Source organism: Plectropomus leopardus, chromosome 6, assembly GCF_026936395.1.
Source record: "Plectropomus leopardus strain MGB_pleo_1.0 chromosome 6, ASM2693639v1, whole genome shotgun sequence".
NCBI lineage: Eukaryota > Metazoa > Chordata > Actinopteri > Perciformes > Serranidae > Plectropomus > Plectropomus leopardus.
Genome location: NC_142181.1, coordinates 29,623,222 through 29,642,152, shown reverse-complemented (window position 1 = coordinate 29,642,152; position 18,931 = coordinate 29,623,222). Strand labels below are relative to the sequence as shown.

At 38.7% G+C, this 18,931-nt stretch overlaps 1 protein-coding gene across 11 annotated transcripts in view; it reads right to left on the bottom strand.

Annotated features, from left to right (window-relative positions):
- tenm4 (teneurin transmembrane protein 4) overlaps positions 1 to 18,931 on the bottom strand; it is a 269,283-nt gene that overhangs the window by 147,596 nt on the left and 102,756 nt on the right. For all 11 annotated transcript variants that reach the window (XM_088079182.1, XM_088079181.1, XM_088079183.1 and 8 more), the window contains 2 exons: positions 4,995 to 5,281; positions 3,269 to 3,541 (listed from right to left, as the gene is read on the bottom strand). In XM_088079182.1, coding sequence (XP_087935308.1) covers positions 3,269 to 3,541; positions 4,995 to 5,217 — 496 coding nt within the window. In that variant the 5' untranslated portion in view covers positions 5,218 to 5,281. The remainder of the gene's footprint in view (positions 1 to 3,268; positions 3,542 to 4,994; positions 5,282 to 18,931) is intronic.

Here is an 18,931-nt window from a genome sequence, read left to right as displayed (position 1 = left end):
CCTGTGTGTGCATCTTGTCAGGCCTGCATGCAACTGCAAAAAATAACATAAGAGTGAAAATAATACATTTCCCCCAGAAATTGTATAAAACATTAGAAGTTGCTAACATGAAGTCACCCATTTGTGGACTACCATTCAGAAGCCTTGAGTTCGGATTTTGGGCCGTCGTCATCTTGATTTTTTGGAGCCAGAAGTGACCATTTTTGGCAGTGAGGGGTGGATCTCACTCATAAGACCCTTTTACACTGCCTGTTAAAGGCGGGAATATAGCACTGTTATGCCACATTGCCATTATGTATATAAAGTACAGCTTTGCCTTTACCACAACAGGAGGTGGTAACAGTTCGGAAACTGTGTCTTTATAAACAGTACAGCCTGCAGGATGGGATCATGGGCAGAACGGGTGTGACTTTTTTATAACGTGTTGTCTGTGTGAACCACTGTGGGAGATTTAAAAAGCAGCTAGTGGCACTTAGCTGGTAACTCAAAAGAGAACAGCCACAGTTGTCATAAATGTTGAAATTAGCTATCGAGACCAAAACCGTTAATTGCACCAGGCTATAAACATGTTTATTTCTGCTGTAAAGTTGGCCAGTCTCAAGTGGCCATTAAAAGAACTGCAGTTTTTGGCACTTCCACATTGGCTTCATTTTTCAGCCTCACAGGTTTTCACTTGGTCTACCCAAACAGACTAATAAAATACTTGTTAGTATCATCATTTTGGGCAGCGCATCCAGATATCTATACATCTCAGCAAACATACACACTTTAACAATTGGTGCTGGACATAATTACTTCCAAAACTCCAAAAATAAAAAAGTATACAATGCCCACGATTGAAGGTGATCAGTCTAGAGTAAAAACTTTGCAACTTAACATTTCAATTGTTATTTATCTATCACTGTAAAATTTTCCTGTAAAATTACAAACTGGAAGCTGTAGTTGCCATCGTCCTACCATTATTTTACAGTCTCACTATCGTATTTACTTCAACACTATATTAGCATTAGATATATTACAGTACAGTAGAATGTGAGGTTTACAGTGTAAAACTATAGCTCACCTGCATGTGGCTTTTGTCCCTCCATTAGACATACTTTTAGTAAAATGAATTATACTGCATAATGCCATAAAATTGTTCAGCAGCCTGTTGTTCATGTTAACTGTTATGGCTCCCAAAAGCATCAAGATTTATGGTGTTTTACTGTATTTTGGAAAATGTACGTTACTGTTAGAATTTAGACGTATCTTTACAGCAATTTGGTACAGTATACCCAACATGTTGTAGGCTGCACTGAGAATCAAAGTAACAACAAAATGTAATCAGAATATCACAACTGGAATAAATCTTTGTATATCATGTCATCACCAGCTATGGTTTTTATTCATGGTTTATATGGGAAGCCTCAGAATCACTTCACATCAAGAAAACCATTCCAAAATCACTATCGCTTATTTGCATGCATTAAAACCAGGGTCAAGTAAGTCACGTGTTAAGAGGGGGAGAACGGCCCAGCGGCTTGAATACATTAAAGCAGAGTAAATGGTTTGTTGATTTAAAGAGATTAGAGCACACACAAGCAAGCCTGCTCGATGGATTTTAATTAACTTGCCATATATAAATTGTATGTTATCAGGCATTACTGAATTAAATGTTGAATACAAGTGCTCTTTCTGCTTGGGCGAGTTGAATAAAAAGCTACTTAGAATCTCGATTGGGTCTCACAGATGTAGCATGATGCTGCAGCTACGGGTGCTTTGAATACATTCCAGCGTACCAACCCCTGAACAGCCATCCAAGGAGATTCTCTTTAATTATGTACAATACAGCCAAATTTCAAGTCCCCTGGCATCTCAGATGATCAAGCAGAGGGATGCCACTTTCTCTCCCTGAGTCATTCGGGCAAATGGATTCCACTTCCAAGAGTCATTTCTGTCAGTTATAATAAGAAGCTAATACATAATGTGACACACTCTGAAATGCAAAACTAGTCACAAGGTTCTCTGCAAGGCTGTGCAGGGGCAATTAGAATTTTGCCGCAAGGCCCTTGATGAGTTCCTCTATCTCTGAAGTATCCTGTGAGCGCTATCATAAATCTGCCGGTTAATATGCATGATTTAGGTTTGTGTTCGACTTTGCATAATGTGAAACAGAACTTAAATTTCACCACGCAGAATCTCTGTGTCCAAAAAAACCCCTAGAAAATAATCCAATTTGGCAGAAACTTAGGTAAACAAATGCAAAGAGGAGTAGGCATTATGGATACAAAAGGGCTATGTGGGTAAAGGAAACCTGTCTGCCAGGTACTGCCTCCACACTGTACTGAATCCACTCCAAGAGCTTTCTCTTTCAGTCTATAAACTATCCAAGCAATTAATAAGTTGTAACTGAGTTTACTGACAAATAAGCGCTTAGGGGCCGAGTTTAGTATCCAAATGGCATTTCTGCTTCTAAACAGAATTCTGCAATATCATGCCTTTCGCACACTAATCTACAGTTTGAGTGTATCTCCAGCAGAGCTGCTATTATCTTCTGGCATTTTCCGGCACTTGCCATGGTTCATAGTTACATATTCCCTGAGCTCAAGTGACCTTCTGAGCAAGCACACAAGCTCATCTGGACCCTTGGGGGAACACCAAGCCTCAGAAAGATTAATTCAGTACATATGGCTTCCCACTTTCTGGCACTGTTTTCACCAAGAAACCTGCCAAACCACTTCCTATCAAAGTCCACACACACACAGTGATTCACACACAGAAGCAAAAAAAAGGAAGAAAGCGAGAATAAAATGATCTGGGAATGATGAACAGCAGAGGTAATAGTGTTCCAAATTTCTGTCTAACACTGATATCGTCTTTTTTCCAAGGATGTTGGTTTTTAGCCAAATTCTGCAAAACGTGAACAGAGATCAGACTGTTCCAGTTTGGCTGACTGGGTGTCAAAATGTACTAAGACATTAGAAAGATAAAAAAAAAAAGATGATCTTGCTGTAGCACAGATTCAAGTCAAGCAGTGTCAAAAACTAACAAAATCTAAACCAATATAATGATCATTTAGTCATCGACTGCACCACACACAACAGTCTAGCTTGTGTTTTTTGTTGTCTCAGAAACAAAGCATGTCATTCTGCTTCAGTCTACAGGAACATGCTTAAAAAAATAAACACAGCTCTGTTCCACTTAGACATCTAAATCAAATCCACATGGAAAAAGAAATCAGATCTGATAAGGACAGTCAGAAAAAAAGTCAAAGAGAAAAGTGCCTTACCGTTTTCAGTGTTTTCGTGTTCAGTGTCAGTGAGAGTTAAATTGGAGTTCGCCCTGCTGGAGAGGCACGAGCTGCGGCCTGACTTTGTGTTGCTGCGGCCCCATAATCTGACTGCATGCTCTGGCGACATGATGCCGTCTGTCTCTGTGTCTGCATCTGAGCCCACACTGACTGAGTAGTCACGATGTGGCATCCCTAGATCAGTCCTGTATGTGGCTACGTGGGTCGGGAGGGCCTCCCCAAAGCCAAGGTTTCGAAGGGAAAAGTCTGCTCCTGCAGCAAAACCAATAGATACAAACCTCTAATTAATTCAGCTACTAACTGTATCACTCAACAAACCAAATCCTTTACAGAAAAAAAACAGCACCATCCTGACCTTCAGAGGTGCAGTAATTCTTTACAAGGTTCCCACATATTTTCATGAACAAAATTTAAACATTTTCCATCATTTTTGAAGGACCCATATTTTTTTTGCTTGCCAAACTTAGCTGGCATTTATTAAACATATCAGATTCACACATAATTCCAGCTATCAGGGAAACATGAAGGGACAGATTAAGCACACGAAGAAACTGATTAAATGTACAAGACGGTTAACAAAGCATCACACATCTAACGCATACAAGAGCTACGTTACCTAAGCTGCTATAGAAAATAAATTTGCCGTTATATAACGTAACATGGAAGGCTATCCACATAATACTGCTGTAAAATGGCATTACACACAACATATTTTTATTAATTTTTCATGACTTTTCCTGATTCTGAAATGCTATGAATTTTCTGCAAGCAATAGTTGTGGAGCTACATTAAGATGTTGGTACATTAAGTATTTACAGTAGAGCCCCTATGGACAAGACTGTGTTGTTATTATGGTGTCTTTCAGTATGCTGCTTTCATCACAATTTATCTCAGCATCCTGATGTTGGATCTGAGTCTTGATCCTACCACGAGGAGTTACCAGTCAGAAATCCAATCAGAAACATATTAGGGCTTTACAGTTAATACAGTTGATATTTTGCATTTGTTCAACAGCATTTTTCAAATGCCATCTTTACAGCTTTTATGTTTTATTTGAAAACTTAGGACAGCTGTTTTCTAAATCCTCTCTCGTTAGTTCTCTACCAAGGTAATTAAAATTATCACTGCAAGTCAGGAGAGTTGTAAAGCAGTCCTTGGTGATTTGAGAATCTGTCTAGATTCTGAAACTCCTGAAAATGAATTAAATAGACCAATAATTTCAGACAAATAAGGTTTTTGTTTCTTTTGAAACATCTAAAAGAAATGGCCTGTATCATTCTGATTAAAAATTCACTTTTTTTGTTTTAGGAAATTTCTGAAATTTCCTAAGCTTCAGCTGGATTTATGGCTACCTCGACAGTGCCATCACATCTGATTTGAACTATGACGATCAATAATATAACTGAAAGAGCAGGTAAAGCTTTGCATGTTTGCCATGCAGTTTTTAACACTGGCATGGTAAATTCAATCCCTGGCCGCCTCTGTTAATAGTCAAACAATGTGGAGTGACCTCTACAGCAGCTGAATGTGAATTATCAGGAGACTCATTAAAAAGCGATGACGCATATATTGAGACCAGGCATTTTAATGTGCTCTCTATCTAATAACAGGATTTTTCATGTCATTGTGCACTGATAATATACTTATATTGACATAATAGTGTAGTACTAGAGTATTTCATAATATTGGCATAGCTGAGGCTAACCTTGCCGGTTGAACTCGTCCACTTCGTGATGAACCATTTCCTTGACGCGGCTTCCGTAGGCCATTCTTGAGTCATGGTCGAAGGCCTTGAGTGTTTCACTGGAGCTGTAGGATTTGGGGTTGGGTTTGCCATCCTCACTGTCTGCTGAGGAGCTGGTGTAACGGCGCTCTGTGTCCTGCCGGGCAGTGAGTGAGCGGTAGGGTCTGCGTTCCTTCACTTCCATGGCTGCCTCCACACTATTTTCAACATCAAATGTGGGTCACACTGCCAGTTTAGTTTGAGTGATTCTGTAGAAGAAAAACAGAAAACAAAGAATAAGGATACTCGATGTATAAAAGGCTGCCTTGACAGCAGTGTTGATTTTTAAATGTAATCCTTTCAAAATGCATCATCAAACATAAAATCACTTGCAACCCTGATGAGGTTTGATACACTTTAATATTAGAAAACATCATTGATCATCTGAAAGTACACACACACATACACACAACCAAGTAACTGCGGAAATAAATAAAATGCAAATGCATGTTTCCAACCATCAGCGTGTGCATGGCTCAGCTCACAGGGAGAGCGCGAAGAACCACCAGGATTAGATTTAATAAATTATGGCACAACAAATCTTGTGGCCATAAAGTTTACGGCGCAAGTCTCCCACAAATATTCCATTTTATGTGCCGTATAGAAATGCCGGGCCTCCAGCATCTGTAAAAGTGGCAGGTGTCCTTCCATGAATTGTGTTGTTTATAAGTAACAAATCATCACCAGTTGAAAACTGAGGAGCCAAACAAATCTAGGACTATACCCAACCAGCAGGGATGATTAAAATCTGAAACATAAAACCACAGCTGTAAAAAAGCACGCTGAGTACAAGATCAATAGAGGAAAACATAGAACAATTTTAATATATATTCAAACACAACTGGTTATGCTATTTAATTGTTTTCTAATATAAATAAGTAAAACAGAAATTTAACAAAAAATGATTTGCAATTTTAGTGCAACGTGATATAAATTAAAATGTAATACTGAAGGAGTGAACAGTTGACGCCTTTCGAACAGCTCATTCAAAGAGACCACATGGTTTAAAGATATTGAGTTGGATTAACAAATGTCAATGCGGATATAAACTTGATTAAAGGCTCCATCACTGTGTACTTTGAAGCTCAATTACTGAACAAAGGGAATTTGTGAGCCAGATATTGCAGCAATGTAATATATTTCCTCGCTTCTTCCAAATGCAATGTCATGGTGACATATCCATAATTATACATTATGAGGTGAAAACATTATCATTCATGCTGTAGGATTCCACTTCTTCTTGCTCCCACACTTGAGAGTGTATTTTACTACGAGCAAAAATGGGATGCGAGTCACTGGATAAGAGAACTCAGCTTTTGAAAATGAGATAAAAAACTACTCTTGGCAAATCGGGGAGTTTTTACTGACAATACAACTGTGTTGTTCAGACAAGGATTTTTCCACAAGATAAGCTCTTTATGAATACTGTATGAGATTTATGCCGGACAGACAATAAACAATCCCTAGTGAACTATATTTGCCCTTGCTTACAAAAAAGAAAGTTTTTACTGAAGACACCATTGTTGGGTTTGGGGGTTTCTTTTTGTACGTATTGGCAGCTGAAAAGATCCCTGTGATTAATGACTTGGGGCCTCAATACCAGGACCTCCACCACATGGGGGGGGAGAAAATGCTCCCACTCTGAAGCTGCAAGAGCACTTCAGCTGCTCCCAAGATTTCAGATGCAGCTTGTATGGGTTGCTAATTTTTTACCTTTTTTGCTCAAGATCCTTGATGCTATGCAAATGTGAGAGAGCACAGAACAAGCAGCTTTCTAAAGTTTCAAGAATGTTCTGTAAAGTGCATTGTTTTTGTTTCCAAAGAGCCGGGCTTACTGCTTTAGCCATCTCCTCTGCACAGCCCTTCCTCCTCATTATTAATCGGCTGGTATGCAGTGAGATGTACCTTTGAGGCCATGGGAAACCCAGAGGAGTTATTCAAAAAAGCAACAGGCCATACACAGTGACAGATGATATGGGATGCAAATGTTAGGCCTTCGTAACGTATCCACCTCAAGTGCAGCTGTCTGAATTTTCACACAAAGCATACTGTAAAACGAAATAGTGTTCTTCATAAATAGGTTACATCTGGCATTATCATTGTGTTTCAGCGCCAGAGAGCAAAGCTGTTGTTCTTATTCATCTGTCTAGGTCTAAATCCTGGGAACAGGAGCCAAAACAAAGAAAATACCACTGTTGTATTAAACTGCTATGTGAAGATAACAAACAGAAGGTCTCATTTAAGCAAGATGTCTCAACACTTAATAAGAAACAGAAAGTGATAAGAAGACTATTTTTAAAATGTTATTACCATCTCATCATAAGACACAAGGGACAGAAAGAAGTAAGCTTGAAACACTGAAGGAGAAGGTTAATGAGGGTACATTTGCAGAGACTCAGTTAGAAAAGTTATTTACAAAGACCAGTGAAAAGTGACTGCCATGGATTGAAATCTGTGAAACGAAGATAACAATCACATGCTTTTATTTCAAAGACAAAGTTCCTCTAAGTCTGCAAAGCCTGAGCAGTGCCAAAAAGAAGCTAACTGCATATCTACGCAATGATCCAAAAATCAATTGAGGTCTCTCTGGATAGACAAAAGAAATGATGGATGGTCTGTTTTCCCTTTTAAAACAATTGCACACTCTACATTTTTCAATTGTATTGTCTAGAATTGGCCAGGGTAGATTCGGGTTTGTCTGTGGTTGTAAAGCAAATGTATAGCAGCTGTAAGCAGAATGATTATGTGATTCTGCAGAGAAAGTGTTGCAGGGAGCAATGAACAATGAATTGTGTCAATTGGAGTCATCAGAACATTGATGTTGCATAAGACTCTTGTTGGGAGAGCTGAAATGTGTATGTGGAGGCACTGGCTGCAGATTCAAACATGAAAAACACGATCAACAAAAAAAAAAGGTTTTCCTGAAGAGCTCAACAACCTTGGAAACAAGCCGGTGTGTGTAGGTGTGAATCACCTACAAAAAGTTGGCCATGGCTGCACTTCAAAATTTATACAGTGCATCCATTAACTAAGAGCAAATCATGATCAGCTAATTCGTACTTTGAACATGTCATCACAGATAAGTTAAAGACTATGAGAGCTGCGCAAGAAAAAAGTTAAATCAAAAAATGACAAAATTTTAACTGAAACAAGAAACAGTAAATAGAGAATATCGTAGAGCATTGGTGTCAAATTGCTCAAGACAGCATATAATCAGAAGCAAACACATATCTTCTGTCTGGTACAGACAGTTTGTTGCCGTGTGTATGATTTCACCGCCGATGATCAAAGATTAAAACTACCGGACAGAAGGCAGAGCTTATGCTGCTGCAAATAACAACCTAAACCATCAACCATATACACACTCAGGCCATTGTTCCCCTAGCTTTACTGTCATGACAATTTTGTGTTAGAAATATAATCATCTTTGTCACCATAGATCTTTGCATACACCCAGTCCACCAGTGGCACAGCTGTTAACCACACACTAAAAGGACAACAAGAACAAAACCTTACATGTAGCATTTTTTAGTGCTGCAACAATGATTATTTTCATTGTCAAATGTCCTCTCTAGTAATTCAAGGAAATGTCAGAAAGTAGTGAATAACACCCATTATGAGCTCCCAGAGTCCAAGGTGACATCTTAAAATTGCTATTTTTTCCGACAAACCATCCAAAACACAAACATATTTATACTACAATGCAAGAAAATGGAATTCTATTATTCATACTTTGTGTAAAATGATGTGGCCATGTTAGTATAAAATCTAGCCATGCATACCCACACCCAAAACTGTTTTTATTTCTGACAGTAATAATTCTGGATAATCAGCACTTCTTAATTCCCTCAAACAAATACTGCCAAAGACAACAAATTTAAAGCCATAAAAATTAGAGTAGGATAAAAAGTTTGCAGCCTCGACCAACCCATAAAACAAACCCACCCGCAATGTCAACGGTGGGTTACAGAAGCCCCTGTTAAAACACTTGTTAAGGTTTTTGCTGGGCAGATCGTTGTGACCATTGCTCTGGTGTCAGGAGTTAGTTAAATATGGGATCTAAATACGTGGGAGGCGTTTGGGGTACAATATAAATGCAAATGGCTCTGTACTATCCATCAAACAATTAGCAGTGTGCTGAGAATTGCTATTCAGTGCTGCTGCATATAAATCTAGCCTTCTCTCTGCACACAGCCCTGTTTTCCATGATAATTAAACGCTTGCTGCTCTTTACATGTCATAGATTTTCCATGCAAAATCCAAGAAATAACATTCTCAGGCAACACAGAAAACAGACAAAGTAACACATGCACATAGTGTTTGGCAAATCCCTTGGAGTATAATCTAAAATGATTACAGATTACTTGTCTGTGAAATCACTTAATTACTTAGTATTATTACTAATTACTATCACTACGATTGAGATATAATGTGTTACTGATTAGTGATGACATTTTTAGACAAACGGCTGCTGATGTGCATGAGCTGAATATTTTTGGGAGGACTATAGCTTTTCATTTTAGGGGAACCAAAGAAAGATTATGCAACCCAAATCACAATTGATCAAGCATGCAAATATATATATATATACATATAAACTTAATCATCAGTAATTTTACCAACATATATACACATCAGGAAAACCATTTTAATGGGTGTGGGAATCAACAGAGGCTCCACAATAAGATGTTATCATGATAATTCAATTCCCAATGCAATATTTTGCGATTTTAAATGTTTTGTGACATACTGAGTTTTGTTTTAACATATATCGCCATATATTGTGATTTATTACCTTTGCCAAACGCAAATTATGTCCTCAAAGAAAATAATTGGTCAACAAAGGGTTTCTCATGTCAATGATTTTTGTCAATCTATCTAGTGGACTGAAAAAGCAATTGATTTCATTACAATAGTTGAATAACAAAAGTTTAATTTGTGTGTATCAATACGATGCTTCCACACAACATATCACAACACTATGTTGAAACTTTTTTTCCCCTTACCCCTATTTTTTAAATATATTTTTGTTTTTTTGTTTTTTTTTAATATATTGTATAACCTGGTCACATTTTCAAAGGATTAGTGACATTTAGCTCGCAACACTGCAGACAAACATCTACACACAAAAGCAGCCTGTAGCGCAACAGAGAGGAAATTTGGGGAGATATCAAGAACGTTGCCTACAGGTTCCATTGAGAGCAAGGAAAGCTCCATACAGGCACCACTTACTTCTTTTCTGAAAATCTTTCACATGCCTGGGCTCAAGAAAAGCCTCCTTGGTCAACAGAAAGGTGCGTTTTCAACAGAGGAAAAGAGACTCGGGTAGAGGGGGTGGTGGGCGTGTGTAAGTGGGGGGGGGGTCGAATAGCTTGCCAAACAGATCTGAATTCTGTGGTGCTAATGCAAGCTGCAGCGAGGAGGGGGGCACACTGGTGTTGGTGGTGGGGGGCATCTCAGCAGCTGCCTCCTTCCGGGATCAAAAGCGAGCCCCGCCAGCAAATTAAACACAATGCGTAAAAGCCTTAACATAAACAAAAGTAGCCTGGGACCGCTGCTGCAGCACACTCCCTGCAACTAATCACTCTAAGCAATTCAAGGTTTAGTCCTGACAGAGGGAGCAGGCGATGGAATAATGCCCTTAAACCCGCCCGGTAAATAACAGGGAGAAGCACTTTCACTTTCTGCACTGATGTACGTCCCTGACATTGGTCATATACAGCAAAATGTACTATGCTATGGCAGGCTGAAATGTCTACCTCTCAATGTTTCTGCTAAACAAACCACAACAAAGTGCATTTGTGTGTTTTGCTGGCTTGCCAGTGCAGTGTAGGTGTGGATGAGGCATGTGAGGAATGATGCAGAGTTACATATCCCAAACTGAATTAATATTAATAAGCAATCTGGACTCATAAGGTTCACTATAGTCCTCAAGAGCAAGTCGGGGACAACAAATTAATGTGAAGTTCATGCAGGTTTAAAAGAGGACCTCTCCACCAGGCTGAAGTGCCTCTGTTCCCAAGCAAGGCTGCTGAGTGCAGAGGTGGTGACCCGTCTCTCATTAGTCTCCTCTTAATGCTCATTATCTTGCAAAGCCTGGACCTGAGTTTGATGTGTGCCTGCGGTGAAACTAAACCTAATACCAGCTAAGCAATAATCAACTTCCTGTAAACTTGCAACTGTCAAACTTACAAATGTTTGAGGTTTGCAGCCGTAGCCTGAGGAGGGTCTATGGGACTGAAGTGCTGCTAATAAATGATACTCTGAACAAAAACATTTTATATGCTGTTCCCAAGCCCTGAGAATTCACTGGAATTACAAAAACACATTCTCTCACTGAATGTAAAATATATGCGTTTCATATGCCAGGTTTCAGATATCAGATATAATTTTCTATCATTTCCTTGTAAGATATATTTCACTTATGGAGAGGTGGCCTTTTAATCTTACCAGAAGTTAAATTCTTCAGTTAGTCATTATTCATTGAAATACAAAGGACCATCTCTCTAGGACAACCTACTGCCATCAGTTCAATAAGTATGGACATTCTTGCAATTTACAAAAAAAAAAAACATCTGCGAAGAACCATAGCACTTCATTGATTTAATTGTAGCGCATTTCATTTGGTAAATACAAACTTTTTTTTATAATTTGTACATTTTTATGGACTTTGTATCACTACTTAGTCCAAAAAAAATATTGATCAATAATGAATTCTTTGTTGTCTCCAAAAGCCATATTTGGCTTCTAACCTCTCCTGCACATATTCAAACTTTTAAATTTTCTTTTCTGTCTTACAAGTCTGTGCAAATAAACAAATTAATAAAACTACGATGTCTATGCAGTGGAAAGACACAAATACTTTTTAAATTGGTGCTACATGACCAGTGCAAATAGAGAAAGAGGAAGCTTTTGCTCAAGAGGTAGAAAACCTACTACTACCAGATGCAACGCGCCATAACCAGAATAATAAATGCTTCCGCTGGTGGCTGACATAATGGGAACTCGTACACATGAAATAATGGTGGCTGGCCAGCAAGAAACTATCTCGTATTACCAGAGCAAATTGGCTTGATTTCTTTCAAAAGCATGCAAAGAAGGCAACAAGCTATATATATAACAAAAGACCGGCTAAGCATTAGCAAGAAACTAGTAAAAAGTTACAAGGAAATTACCTGAAAATAAGCAACACAAAGAAAAGCAAAAAAACGAAAACAAAAAACCTTAGGAAAGTGCAAAAAATAAAATAAAATAAAACATTTTTAATGCAACATAATTCTAAATATATAATTATAAGAATTATAAAGATCCGTTTATGGGACAACTTTCCCAGATACGACAATATTTAATAATCCCCCATAGCTAATTTTCAGGTCATTTTCTTGTCACCTTTTACTATTTTTTTGCAAATTGCAGTACATTACTTGCCAAATTTTTTATTATCAGTTCCCCAGAAATCCCCAGAAATCAACCATTTTTTTCAGGTTTCAGAGGTTTAATTGCATCTGAATGCAGTACAAGAAAAATTATGTCTATCCAGGGGTTCAAGGGTTAAACAGCTAAAATATGTTTCAGAAAACATTTGAGGCGAGAGATATGCAACTCAGCAACAGAATCTTAGTTTATATTTGATCAGCGCTGATCATTTTGCTGTTTGATAAGAGTTTGGTTTGAGTTGCAGCGAAAGAGAGGGGTGGGTCTGTCTCTTGATGCTCTCCTATACTCTTTGTGTCCGTGGTAGCGGCATGCATGGCGGGCAACACAAAAATGCAGGAGTACAGCTTGTAGTTCGAACAACATCCCGGTACAGAAAAGTTTCACTGGGGAGGAAGGAGGGATATCTAAGCAGGTTAGATGGAGGGAAGGTTACCACAGTTCTACTCACATTGCTTTGATGCAAAGCTGCAGTGGTGGCGAACTGAATTTAGTTCCAGGAGCTCACATTACTGAAACATTTCTTTACATTTTTTACAGCAACATCTTTCCTGAATACAATGTCCCTGTTTATGTGAATAATCGATCAACCTTGGTGTCAACAGTTTTCATTACAACTACCTTCTACCAAAGTTATAGTCCCTGAAAACTGTTTTGGTCTGTCACATAGACAGGTCCACAAATAAAAATCCATTTACCTATGTTGTTCTTGGGGTGAAAGCAGAAATCCCAGAGTTTCATATATCTCAGGGACTCAGCATACAGAAAAATCTATATCCCTAGTAACGCTAAGTATGATAATACAACCCCCACGAGTTGGGTTGGTGAGGACAAGATCAGACAGTCACACATCATTAAGAGCCAATGCAGAGACAGCACAAAGATTACATGAGCACTCTTTCACATACTTCATGTTGACCTCTAATCCAACATCAGCTAGCATGCCTCCATCTTCTCTTTGAGTGTTCGGGCCATAGAATCCTTTAGCTAAACGCAAAACATTCAACAGGAATCTTTTAGGTGACATTATAAGCTATCTGGGAGCTACATATAATGGAGGTCCTCTGCTTTTTGGAAACAGTGGCTGGGAACAGCTGATTAAATTTCTAAATGTATGCCTTTGCCATCTGACAGATTTTAGCAGACATAGTTAATTAATACTTTTTTTGGACTGCTTTAACAGAGAGCTGCTCTCATTTTCCTTTTGATCATCACTGAAAAATGGGAGTAATTTTGCAGATGTACCGTAGATCAACTCAGGAACTCAAATTGAGAACTTTTCAATTTTAGTAATTGGTCAAATAAGTGTTTTAACTCTTTAAACCCTGTTAAATAAAATTGGCTTCATTCCTCTCAAAAACATGGGAAGAAGGCATGATGAAATTTAACAAGAAATGCCCCCAAAATAGCAAGAAATCAGTAAGAAGTTACAACAAAATTATCTAAAAATTATGTTTAAAAATAAAAGACAAAGAAACAGAAACAAAGGTCATTTTCTTGTCAGCTTTCACTCATTCTGGCAATTTGGTGGACATTTCTTACATTAAGTGCTCACTGCATTTTCCCAGGTTGTCAAAAGAAATTACACTAATTCTCTTTTCAGGTATCAGAGGTTGAAATGCTTGTGAAAGGCATCTGAATGCAGCACAACAAAACTGATGTTGATTAAGGTTATAAAGGGTTAAACATGACTTGTATACTTCTGGTTCCAATTTATAGTGATAAGTAACTGTTAACATTTTTCTATTTCCTTATGAAATTGTCCTGCTGGCAGATAAGTGAGCTCAAATCTGCGAGGCTTTTATTTTGTCTTAATATTTCGGAGTGGATGCAAACCCACACCACAAAATCCTCATTCCCAGATATCCGTCTTCTTACTGTAGATTAGATTTTTTTTTTTTAAATAAAATTTAGCACAGATATAATTCTCTGACAAATCTTCATGATAGCACCAACTGTGCATTCTGGATTCTTGATGCACATTGTATTTTAATGTAATGTTGCCAATCCTATTAAGCCTATAGCTACAAAAAAAGTTCTTTATTTTTCTGTTTCACATACCACTGGCTTTGAAAAATAACACTTGCCTTGGTCTCATTATACTGTAACCTAACTGTTTGTACTGTGCAGGTTTTGCAATGGTCTCAAGTATTCATGCAATAATGTTGCCACTTAACAGAGGATGCAAAATGAGGTGAAAGCTAATGTTTATTGTTTGTTTTTTTCCCCCAGCACTTTATTAGTTTTCCATTCAACCCTGAGAGCAAGCTGACAAGGTAACTTAAAAGACTCTGAAAAGTACTAAAGGAGCAGAAATAAAGCAGGTATCTACCATGCTAGTGTCATTGTATTCAAATACTAAAATTAAATGTCTGCAGTTTCTTGGAAAATCCAATGTTTACAAAATGAGTCACTGATGTTATCACACCTTAATGCTACTAATGATCCAGCAGTTTGTTGGATCTGAGCATGGTGCATGGATAATGTTGAGTAGTGTAACACAGTGGTGTGAGTGTAAAATCCATGTTTAAATTATTTACTTATCAAACATTTAGTAAACATGCATCTGTTCAAAGAAAGATAGAAATAAATCATGGACTAATCCGAGACGGTGTCAATCACTATCCTGCACACATGATTACAGAGGATATACAAAAAAGAGAGAAGAGCAGAAAAAAATGGAAAACTTTTACTAAATCAAACAGACACAGCACAGTAAATCCAAACAGTGTCTGAACTAAGCCAGATTTCAGTTGACTCATGGCATTAGAATTTTGTCACATATGTGTCTCAAGTGACCACTTGTATTTGGATTTCACTCCCCTGCCCATTATGCAAACAACTATGTAAATAACTTCCTTTTCTGTAGGCCGGAATGACCTGACTACAGATGAGGGCTGTATTCACAGTACGCAATATAGTGCACATTGACATATGCATCTCTAATTTCAACCAAAAGAGGCATATTTGAACGTGTCCTTAAAACCTTGGAGGTGCAGTCACACCTTTATTTAGAGCTGTCTACTTGTAATCAGTAGAGATGCATCAATTGATGGGCTGGTGACTGGGATCTGTCAATATGAAGCTTGATCTGCCATGACTGGTGACCAGCTGGTCAGTCTCAGATAAAGCCGATCCGGTACCAGTCATATTTATATGCATATGACAGATGATTGGCCACGTTGGGATGTGGCACAGACAGTAATACTGTAAGCTGTTGTCAAAAGGTGTAATTCATTCCTCCCGTGCATGTTGCACATGGTTTGAAAGCTACTTTGCTTACAAGCAGACTGTAGTACATCACCAAAATCTATATTAATCACAGCGTAAGTAGCTCAAAAGTGTAGCATGGCAAAGCTAATGCTAACAGTAAGGTGTACGTGAGGGGAGGTATAACTCAATAAAAACACAAATATGGGTGGTCAACCTTAGTCTAGTTAGCCAATGAGTCAGGATAGCTAATAGATTACTGGGATACTTGAATACTAATGCCAACTGCTTCATGTAAGTGAATGGAAAATGCAAAAACTCTAAAGTGCCATTTTCAGGAGGCAAATTTGCGAATCCAAGGATAGTGGAGGAATGGCCCACCTTACTCTGCCTTACTGTGCCTCTGACTGGCTTAACCTGACATTCTCACCCTAACCCCTAATCAATCCCACTCCTCCTGCCTAAACCTAACCAATCCAACCAACGAAGGCAACAAGTACTAGCAACTAATAGGAAGAGAAGGGCGGGTCATTTCTTGGCTATCCTCAGATTCACAAATTTGCTTTTGGGAGATACAGTTAAATAAAAGCAAAGAGTTGGTTGGTCTAACCAAGTTTGCAACAGTTGGTCTAGTTAGCTTTCTTACCAAGTAGGATCAATTTAATAGTGATATAAAGGAAAATAAAATAGGGACGTTACTTAAGCTGATGGGGAGCTGTCAATTAAGCATGAGCTGATAACAGCCCCATCAAAACGAGGAATAGTCTGCGTAGCCAAATGAGCTGAGGTTTTTTGTTGTTGTTGTTTGGGGTTTTTTTTAACTAGATTTTTCAATAGTTATGAACATTTATTTTTGCTCAAAATTTTGCAGAAACCTAATAAAGGGTTTCCCAAACATTCATTTCTTTGTGGCAGCCTGCCACAATCAAAACATCCCCCATCTGAGTTAATCATCTTTTGTATCATATATGCATTTTAACTATTTCAAGCTTAGTTTCCAGTGAATGTAGAGAAAGGTTTCAAATATATTGGTGTCTTCTCTCAATTGTAGTTCTGAGATTAAAAAAAAGAAAAAACAGAACAGCAGGTCAGACTTTCAAAAAACTGAAAATCAGATTTGGCCAAGAAAATTGCAATTGGCATCTCTAGTAATCAGATTATCTACTATATACTTATCTTGACAGTATAACCATAGTCACAGTATTCCATGATTACCACTAGTGGAAATCCCAACTCTGCTTTTCTCCCTGTGTGCCAGGTTATGAAGACATCGTTAATACATGGCAACTGTGTTGCTCTGAGGAGCAGCCTGAGTGGAAGCACTCCCTTCAAAGAGACTGTGAGATAGTACTGTGGTGCTGCTGGATAGCAATTACAATCCACTCACAATGAGGGTTCTGAGATTTCCTCATGCTACGTAACTTCTGTCAGCCCAGAGTAAGGAAGTGCACTGCAAAGATCACAGACTTATGAAGGTCTTCCAATCATCAATCGCCACTGTCTAGTACTTCCTACCTCAGGAGACAACTAGCCATTTCCTTTAAATTTTCCTTTTCTTATAAATTCTAACTGGATTTTCCTGGGACACTTGGCAAGTCTGTGTAAAAAATGACATACATTGTAACTTAGCTGTTGAGTTTACAATGACATTTTTGTTTGACAATGCCATGATATTTTTTGCCGAGCACTACGTGGGTTTGGCTGTTGTCCACAATGTTCAAACTGATGAGATGCAGGAAACATTACACTACAGTGCTATAATTTATGAACAGTTTAAATACACACACAAAGTACCAAACAGTGGGAAGCACTATATTTGTTTCAAGTTAAAGCTTCAATCAATCACATAACTGGACTAATTAGGTTTCCCCACAACAGCAATAATATGGATCTTAGCTGTGCTTTGCAAAATGAATCAGCTAACATGGCGGGCTCGAGACAATATGAACAGAAGAACCATGTGATAACCCGATGCACAACAAGCAGCAAGCACAACTCTTCTGTTAGAGACAATAAAACCAGTGGCTGTTCAATATCAACAGTAAAAAATCAGCACACACAGCAAAGCTAGACAGAGGGTTCCTGCATGGTAATGATCCTACTCTAAGTGCCTAACTGAGTCATCTCCGCAAGCCCTGCTTTGACAACCACACACCTCCCACATCTCCCATCTCAGCAGCCTCTGGGTGGGGCTAATCACTCTGTAGCTTCATCATCGACTGGATGACAGCTCCGGCTGTAAAGATGCTATGTCTAGAAGGAGTGGCTGCTGCAGTGGCCTACTGTAAACACACAGTGCTTGTTTTCTAGTGCTGAAAACATAGCATCACAACATCACTTTTTTTAAACATGCCCTTTAATAGAGCACAAAGAATGAGCTTAATTTTGCCATCCAGTACAGACAAGAATCCTGAGAGGATTTTTCCTGGGCCACTGAGAGTTGGTGTATGCTGATTTGCCCCTAACTGATTATGACATGAAATGGCTGACGGGTAGCTTGGCAGTGCTGCCTTGACCTGCACAATCCCTTTCCTCTGCCTCTAAGGCACCAGAGGTCTGCACTCTCTGATCCCAATGGCTGAACATTAGACAGTGCTGAGGCTTATGCACAAACGCCTGTGCAATTTCCTTTTTCGACTAGCAGTCTTTAATGCAGCTTTTATTCCCCGTGGAAAGCCCGTGTTACATGTTATAAAAACACACAAGGAAACAAAATCAAAGATTTGAACTGTCTCTTTTTTCCTGTCATCTTGATTGTTGATGCATACGAGGGAAATGCCCTTTCATCTATCAGGGCAGGGCACTGCATCCTCCTATGTATAAATTTAATTCTCCAAGTAAATTTGGATTGATCACCACAGCTCTAGGCCACAATCAGCATCCATGATCTAATCAGGGCCCGGCCCTAGACAGAAAAGGATACTTCCATAAATAAAAACCATATGAGAGCCAGCAAGTGCCCATAACACTGGGAGGAAATTTGATTACCCTCTCCCTCTCCACAGGTGTGCTTTTAGCCTCCCACCTTCAAGGCGTGCCAGTCTGATATAATGCCACACTATGTGCATCCTCACTGTTGTTTTCCTGCACTAAGGCTTTTACATCATACTTGCATCAGCGGATGTGAGCAGTGAATGCTGGAGTCACTGCTAAGCACACAATGCCCATAGAAGCCCGGCCGAGGCCGATTCCAGTGAGACAGGATCTGTCAGGAG